Source organism: Pagrus pagrus, assembly GCF_965226575.1.
Source record: "Pagrus pagrus genome assembly, chromosome: 3".
In the NCBI taxonomy this organism is placed as follows: Eukaryota; Metazoa; Chordata; class Actinopteri; order Spariformes; family Sparidae; genus Pagrus; species Pagrus pagrus.
Genome location: NC_140187.1, coordinates 33,995,500 through 34,004,220, shown reverse-complemented (window position 1 = coordinate 34,004,220; position 8,721 = coordinate 33,995,500). Strand labels below are relative to the sequence as shown.

Below are 8,721 nucleotides of genomic sequence, written 5' to 3'. Positions count from 1 at the left end.
TTGACACAATACCTTGAAATATATAGATATGGATGAAGGTCAGTGAGACATCTTGCTTCTTTTCTCATCTCTGTTGCACATGCACAGTACTGATCAGGGAGCTGGTAAGGTTCGGTTAGTGACAAAGAAGTCACTAGCAGTGTAATGGTGGTTTCTTTTTCAATATTTTTACATCAGTCACTCTTTCGATCTTAGCGCAAAGTGAACAATGTGTGAGTGCTGCTTGAACAGAGACGGGTGGAAAAGTATTAACAAGCAAGTGTCCTTAAGTTTAACACACGTCATACCATTGGGCCTGAAAAGGGGCAAAAGTTTGTGTCCACCCAGGTGATGTGTTTCCATCACAGCCGATAAACACGTGACTACCACAGTCATTTTACGTGAGAGTGAAGGCCTTGGCTCAAGGTTTTCACTAAAACTGTGGCTATCCCCATTCACTTTTATCAGTAGGTTGTAAGCAAGGCACAGCTTGGTTTGGGTTTTAAAGAGTTGTAGCATTTATTCACCGACAAACATCCTAAACTGCTCAAACACTGCACTGCTATGTTCAGTTATAACATTACTGTAAACTTCATACTCACCATCACAAACGCGATGTCTTTTTCTCTCTCTCTATTGAGCTAACATTATGCACACAACCTCCGCACTGAGTTATTCCTGAAATGACTTTTCTACTTGGATAATGCATTTTAACAGCATTTAACAATACTGTGTATCAGTGGGGCAGAAAATGAATATTGAACTCGTTTCAAATATTCAGAATCGATATGTATTGAAAAACCTATATTTTTGACAGCACAGCTGCATAGTACTCATACATTCAATTTACATTCTTGATTGTTTCACCTCTCTTATAACCTGCAGGGTTACTGTTTTGTTCTACCTGCTGCCTCTCCATTCTCTCCTATCAGTCATCTGACAGATGATCTCATAGAGACGATGAGTTTGACCTGTCCTTAATCCTTGAAACAACTTTTGCTGGAACAGTTCCAAGTAAATGGTATAGGTCGTGGGCCAGTCTGCTTTTTTGTTCCCTTGCCTTATTGAGACAATGTGCCTAAATATTAAGGCATTAAAACACAGTACAAAATTTCAAAGACAGAACAGCAAATGATGACATCAGATTATATTTGTGCTTTAGGAGAGTCCAATATAATGAAATTTCACATTTAAACTCAAGAGAACAATATTCAGTTAAATGAATAAAAAACAACAAAAACCCACCAAGTTAACATGATTATGCTCCATAGCTTGATATACATTCCTTGGTCCAGTTGTGAGGGTCAATGTGAGTACTGAAGGACAGTTTTATGTCAAACTGAAACATGACAGATTTTTTCTTTATCATCAGAATTTTATTATCATCATCTACCTTATAAGTGACTGAAGGAGGCCGTCACCATCAGTTCTTTAACCACTTCATACATCCCAAGTTAAACTGCTGGTATACAGTGATTCAGCAGAGGTCAGCATGAATTCTGTGTGTTCAGCACACCCCGGCTACCCAACAAGTTTTGATCAAATTGTGACTGTTTTACAGAGGCCAAAGGATATACAAGTAACAAAGAAACCTCAAAACAGCAGTGTAGTGGCTGTCAGATGTCACATAGTCTGGTGCTGTGAATGAAGTCCCATTAAGTTGCCCTCTACTATAAACAAAATAATGCTAAGAAATACATATACCACCTACATGTAGACAAAACTGTTAACAGGGTAGTTACTCTCCTTTTTCTCTGAAAGGAAAAGCTCACTAGGGCTGGGCGATGTCTGCTGAACTGACATATGACGATGTCTACAGTTAAACATATGATGGATGATGACGTTGTTTATGAATTTTAGGCATTGTGTCCCCTCAGTGTTGTTGTAAGGCAGCAGTTGCGTATTAGCTCACCACTGTAGCAGCTGCTGTTTCCCACCGCCGCTCTGACATGAATCTCCAACTGTCTCATGCTGCAGAGGAAACTATCTCCCTTTACCACCAACATACATCCCTGTGCCAGGTTTAAAAGTACCTTCGTCTCCGCAGCACATGTCCGTAACTTAGCTTTGTTCAGCCTCATATGCATAAAACAACGTTGGCTGACTAGCCAAGGAAGCTAAGCTAAGAAAACTGTATAAAGACGACATGACGGCCCATGGGAAAAGAAACACTGCTGAAACAAATGAACAGAGTGTCTTGGGTTCTCCTAACTGAGCTGGTGTAATAAGAAAATAATAAACGGGACATGGAGACGTAATGTTAGTGCACTGAGCAGCACTTCTTTCCATTTCCTCTCCCCACACATCACAAACTACAGTAACTCTGAGGGGACACGCCACTGTGCTCTCTGGTGGGGAGCCTTTTGAATCACAACGTTACTAAGGTCAGGGATTAGTAGTCGATGGCTGTCAGCCATCGGCGATGGATGATTGCATCGTTCATCAGCCCAACCCTAAAGCTCACAGTAATAACTCACATTAGTAGGATTTGAACTCTCCATGCTACACAGCTGCCACAAGACATTTTGTCAAAGAGTGGTGAGAAATGTCACAAACCCTTTACAATTATTTGTTCCCATTCATCCATCATGAATTTATCCTATGATAGTTATTCAAAGTTAAACTCACGATGAATAATGAATATAACAAATAACATGCTTCCTCGTTCTGTGGAGGCACTGTACAGATTGGAGAGCCAGAAAGTTGAACTGAAATTAAAATTCATTTTGGCTAGAAAATCAGTACGCGTCCTTCATGTCGTTTCATTGAGCTTTTTGCAGTACTGTTTTTAGTGTGGCTGCAGATGAACTTATAATAACCATGGAAGAGGAGGATATCATGCTAATTCACAGGATTACCAAGAAAGGTGAGCTTATTCTAACATTACACATTATACTTGCATTTGTTGAAGTGCTCTGGAGGGATGAGTTGATACATCACATCACAGCACTCTGGAGTGATCTGTAAATGACGCTGAAGCCATGGAACTACGTGCATGTGTAATAGAAGTAAATGGGGCATGGTCTTGTTAGCCAAAATAACTGCCTGGGTGCGTTGCCAAGACGGCTGCTGAGTGGCAGACATGCCTAAAAGGACTTTGATATAAGCTGAACATAAGGATGAGTCCTCCCAAATGCTGACTGTTGTACAGGAACAGAAAGATTCAATTGTTAATGGTTGATAGCTAACACTATAATAGCCATGTTCAAAGGTGGTATGACATTCTGCAGTCAGTAGGGCACCATGGAAGCACAACTCCAATCAACACCTGTTCTTTTGTCAGAGGTTCAACATTATAAACTTCAGAAAGGAGTCGTTCCTTACAGGGCTACTGTATCGTGGATTATATTTGGCAGGTTGCACACAGTGACAATGTTCGTTGGTATTACCTTACACAAAAAGTAAGGAGAATTTTAATTTCAGTTCAACTATAAAAATGTGGGCTAGAGATTGTTTAGTTAATCTGATACCGAGAACAGAACCCCCATATTACAGTTTTTCATGTGAGAAGTGATGTGTTAAACTGATGTTCCTGTCCCAGCAACCCCAGCCAGCACCAGTGACTCGGGCTGCTGCTCACACATGAAGCAGAAGAAATCTTGAAAAAGTGGAACAGGCAGATGTCCATTCAAAGCACATCTCATATTATGCTTGGTGATAAAAATGGTCACTGTCGGTAATGAACTCCTAAAAGCAGAAATTCAAACTGTTCAAAGTCACAGCAAACACGAGGAGAGAGGAGAGTTATCAGCTCCAGGTTTACATGGAATGTCCTCGAGGAGAAACTTGTAGTCCAAAAGATGTATCGAGGATGCCGGCAACTTCTTACGTGATGTCCTTCTGTCTTGGTGGCCTGTGAATGTTTCTGACCACACACTTCACCATCCACTCAATGCCCTCGTTCACTCCATCCCTGTATAAAAGGCAAATAAGTTTGTCTGTTAGGCGCATTTAGAATTTCTTCTGACCAAGTTCATAAAAAGGGAACAACTCTTAAGATGGCAGAGCATTTAAACAGCTAGAACTACCATGGAGTGACACAGTGATACCTCCTGTTTAAAAAAAAAAAAAAAACCTGTGGCGATGGTGCTGGAATAATGAGCTGTTTGGGTTGTTGAACATCAACTGGACATCATGAGCTTCACAAAGTAAGGATTAAGTTTGAGATGTTGCTGTCACACATTCAGTGTACCAGTTAACACAGTAGCAGTCTTACCCTGTGAGGGCTGTACACGGCTGGACTAAACAATCTCTTTTGCCGATCTTCGGGGCAGAGTCACTGAAGGCTGTTTTGATGTCTGGCACCGACAAACAGTTCTGAGAAGAGAGCCGACACAAGACATGACTGAAGGCTGCAACAGCAAAGACGAACTGTCAAAAACACAAGACCACACAGATCACTATCTCAAGTACAGTTTTTGTCTCACTAAGGGCACCAAACCTGAGACTGGAGGTCAAAACATAGAGAGAAATCTGTTTACAAATGAATCTGCATTATCTTGGACATGGTCTTAGTTAGGTGAGAAAGATCAGACAGTACCGGTACATCCTGCTTGTTGGCCAGCACGAGGAGAGGAACTCCTTCTAACACGTCACTGCTGATCATTTTCTCTGGAGGAGATGACAGTTAAATTATTGATTCAACAATTAGCAAACAAGTGTTTCTATCATCTCAGAAAATTGACTCATAACACACAACAAAGCCTTTCATGTTGTCAGGTTGTTGATTTTAATCAAATGAACAAGTAATCTGCACTGAAACACTGTTGCCATGGTTTTGTTTGAAGGTTTAAATGTTGAATCAGGCATAAAATTGTCAACCATGCCATTATGTTAGTGGAAGTAAGTCACAGGCCGTTTCAACAAAATCACAGACAAAAGTCTAACAAAATTTAAAGGACAGGTTCACAATTTTTCAAGTCTGTCTTCAACCAGTATTAACATTGAACCAGGTTTCCTTTCCATAATCATTCTTTCTATTTATACAGGCTGTTACGAGATTGATGAGAGGGCATGAAGTCCTATTGCTCTTTCAGTGAAGATTGACAGAATCAACAATCCCTGTTATCTCTGAACATTTTTTATATTAGCTCGAGGAATGGTGGATTCATGAAGTTGAAATCTGATTTACAAAAAAACTCAAGTGAAAACACATTTCTACAAAGTAATGCCAATTAATTTAAAATATATAATGTACAATAAGTGATTGCAGAAGTATTCACCCCCTTTGACCTAATTCAACAGAGGTCCAGCCAATTGGTGCCAGTAGTCTCAGAATTAGTGAAATGGAGATCACCTGAGTGCAGTGAATGTGTCTCAAGTGATTAAGTATAAAGACACCTGTGTCTGGACGGTCTAGTCACTGGTTAATCAGTATTCTTGGCTACAACTACATCAGGAAGACAAAGGAACACTCAAAGCAACTTTGTGAGAAGGTTATTGAAAAGTAGAAGTCAGGGGATGGATACAAAAACATTTAAGTCACTGAAAGTCCCCCAGAATGCAGTTAAGTCCATCATTAAGAAATGAAAGGACTATGGCACATGTGTTAATCTGCCTAGAGCGGGCCATCCTCACAAACTGAGTGACAGTAATGAGGGAGGCCACCAAGACACCAATGACTACTCTAAAGGAGTTAAAAGCTTCAGCAGCTGAGATGGGAGAGACTGCATTCAACAACTGCTGCTGGGTTCTTCACCAGTCAAAGCTTTATGGGAGAGTGGACAAGAGAAAGCCACTGTTGGAAGAATGCTCATTAAATCTCCACTAGAGTTCACCCAAAGGTGCCAGCAGGGAGATTGCCAAGGAGGTGAAAGTTATAGAATATGCATGGTTTCTGTTGGCTATACTGCATGTAACATCCAGGAAAAAAACATCTAAATATCACAGTATCAAACATCTTTTCTGTTTAAAAAGAAGAAATGTGGGATGATCTCGTCAAACTCACCCATCTTTTACTTGAGTTTAGTCTCCAATTTCATCTCCAGCGCACAACTGGTAGGAACGTGGTTTGTTCACATAATGTAACAGAATGCATATTTTAGTGTGGACAGACTTGAAAACCTGTGAACCTACCCTTTAAATGTTGTTTTAAACCTAGATACAAACACAGAGCACAGTGTTACAGAGTGTGTTGCTTACCAAAGGCCTCCTTTGATTCTGACAGGCGCTCTTCATCAGTTGAATCTATCACATAGATGACGCCATGGGATTCAGCATAGTACTAAATAGACACATGATGAACACAAACAGCACATCAGAGAACACTCCTGGGCTGAAATATCCAACAGCATCACAGCTGACTGACTACATGTCATCAACACGACAAATTGTCGTGTTTAATTTACAACTCACTTTGTCCCACAGAGACTGGAGCTCCTCCTGACCTCCCAGATCCCAGAACATTAGACGAGCCTTGCCAACATCGATTGTACCAACTGTGAGGGAAAGTTAGAAATCAATAATAAAAGTTCAAATTAAAGCAGGGGGGCTGAAGCACGAAAAAGACTTGACTTGAGTTTGTCTTTCAGTAAGAGGCTACACAATAAAATAATGTTCCCTTCTTATGATTAGTGTAGCACATTACAATTAGTCATTGCAGTTAGCCAGTGTGTCTGACCTTGGCCACTGGTAGTCACTGTTGACTCAGCTGACAAGGAATTTAAATGAAACCCTGATACTTGATATTGTTGAGCAAAGGAGCTGATGATCAGCTTTATTAATGTAACAAAAACTTTTCTGATCCAGTCCGGATAGTTACTGTTTGGAGTAAAAAGCCCATCACTCATCGTGACACTGAAGACATACAGAAACATCCACTTACTGTTCAGTCCGACTGTAGTTGTGATCTTTGATAAATTCATTCCCTTATAGTTCTTACTGAACTTTGTCTTGGTTTGTTCAAGAAAGGTCTGCAAAGGGACACAACAGTGAAATGGACAGACAAGTCAAACTAGACACATGTATATTCAATGATCAGCATGATATGTCAAAGGCTAATAGGCATACACATACATGTGAGACTTACAGAGGTATTTAACCTGTTAGAAAATCAGTCACAACTCTCTCTGGATTTATTAAGTTTCACTCAGTAATGGGAAGAAAATTAAGTATAAGTAGTTTTAAAAATACTTTTACTCAACCAACATACAATTGGTATACAATTTCTAATATACATTTATAAAACAACATTTTGAGATTAAAATCAGACCATGTGGATGATGCTTCAGATAACTAGCCTGAGGAAGGACAATTGAATTGCTTCTTTAATCAGCACATCTTCCAGTTGTGCTAACAGACAGCATAAAGGTTTTTTTAATGATCAATTAGCCCTCTGTACACCTATATACTGGAGACATTCCATTTAGAATCTGCCATTTCCAACTAAAACAGTCACTTACCACATTAATGTCTAGACTGCATGTCTGTTTAAATACATTAGGAGGTTTCCAAATTCAGCAAAGAATATTCTAAGTGGGATTCTCTTGCAAAGCAATTTCGGAAATAGTTTATCATCGTTTTGTCATAAATTAAAAATTATGGACTTTGCAATGTATTAATATCATAATGTGTATAATGGATGAGTACTTTTCTGTGTCTTTGCTTGTTAGTTTGTGTCAAAGGGAGCTTGCAGGAAAATGTCTTTACATCCTGTTAGATGTATTTGATAGTTACCAGTCTCTAACTGGGAACACACAGATTTGGATGTTTATAGTGACCTGCCATTTTAAACTAGTCATATCTCATACATGGTGTGTTACATAATATTATCTAATTGGTACGTAAAATGTGAGAATGCATCGCAGTTAACTTTACAAGATGTTTACATAAAGTCTCTAATCTATAATAAAAAGGCGGTTTCGCTTGTTATTGTTAATGAAGGCTCATTTGACTGAAATACTCGGATGTAAAGACAAAACTGCTACGACGACGAACAGCCGACTCTGACGGCAGCACCGAAAACCATCCAATGGACAACACTGTGAAACCAGTCAACCCAGTTGTGATAACAATTCTAACTTCATTTACCGTTTTCCCAGCGTTGTCCAATCCCAAGATCAAAACGCAGTATTCGTCCTTCTGAAACATGTACTTATACAACCCAGATAATAAAGTGTACATTGTGGAAAAAAATGTAAACAAAACACGTAACGTTACTTGCTAACTAGTCTTGTCAATATTAGCTTGATAACATAGCTTAGCCCACATATGAGGCCAAAGAAAGCGACACACCCAACCGTGGGTTCATTATAATTAAAGTAGGTAACTATGTATATTAACCCGAGTGAATAATAATCTTAAATGCATAAAATAAGTCTGTAAAACTCGTCGTTTGTGGCTATCTTCTCTGACTCTAGCTCTCGAACACAGCAGTGACGCTACGTGTAATCTAACCAGGAAGTGTAACAGACGGAATTGTGGGTAATGAGGTTTTCGACCGCTGTTTTAAAAGGCTATACGATCAAATAAAACTTCATTTCCCCGAAAGCCTTTCGGTGTTCCGTGTAATTCATGGGGCCAAATCACGTTAAAGGAAAATCCACCATAAAACATGAATGAGGACAGTTTTTTCCACAAGTTGACCACAAAAACACTTGAACCAGATACAATTAAATCCCATATTTTTTTTATAAAGGCACAGTAGTTAAAAAGTAGTAAAGTAAGTAGTAAAGCTTTTCCATTTGCTGATACGAAAATTAAATATGGTCACTGCTTGCTTGCCAGCTATATATTGATTTTCTA

The 8,721-nt window shown here is 39.3% G+C and overlaps 1 protein-coding gene across 1 annotated transcript; it reads right to left on the bottom strand.

The window, feature by feature from the left end:
• Nucleotides 1-1,111: 1,111 nt before the first annotated feature.
• On the bottom strand, nt 1,112-8,371 carry arfrp1 (ADP-ribosylation factor related protein 1). Its single transcript, XM_084349910.1, has 7 exons — nt 8,008-8,371; nt 6,803-6,890; nt 6,334-6,416; nt 6,121-6,202; nt 4,520-4,590; nt 4,196-4,296; nt 1,112-3,892 (listed from the first exon to the last, which is right to left on the bottom strand). The coding sequence occupies exons 1-7, from the start codon at nt 8,098-8,100 to the stop codon at nt 3,805-3,807; spliced, it is 606 nt and encodes a 201-aa protein (XP_084206036.1). The 5' UTR covers nt 8,101-8,371; the 3' UTR covers nt 1,112-3,804.
• Between the last annotated feature and the right edge of the window lie 350 nt (nt 8,372-8,721).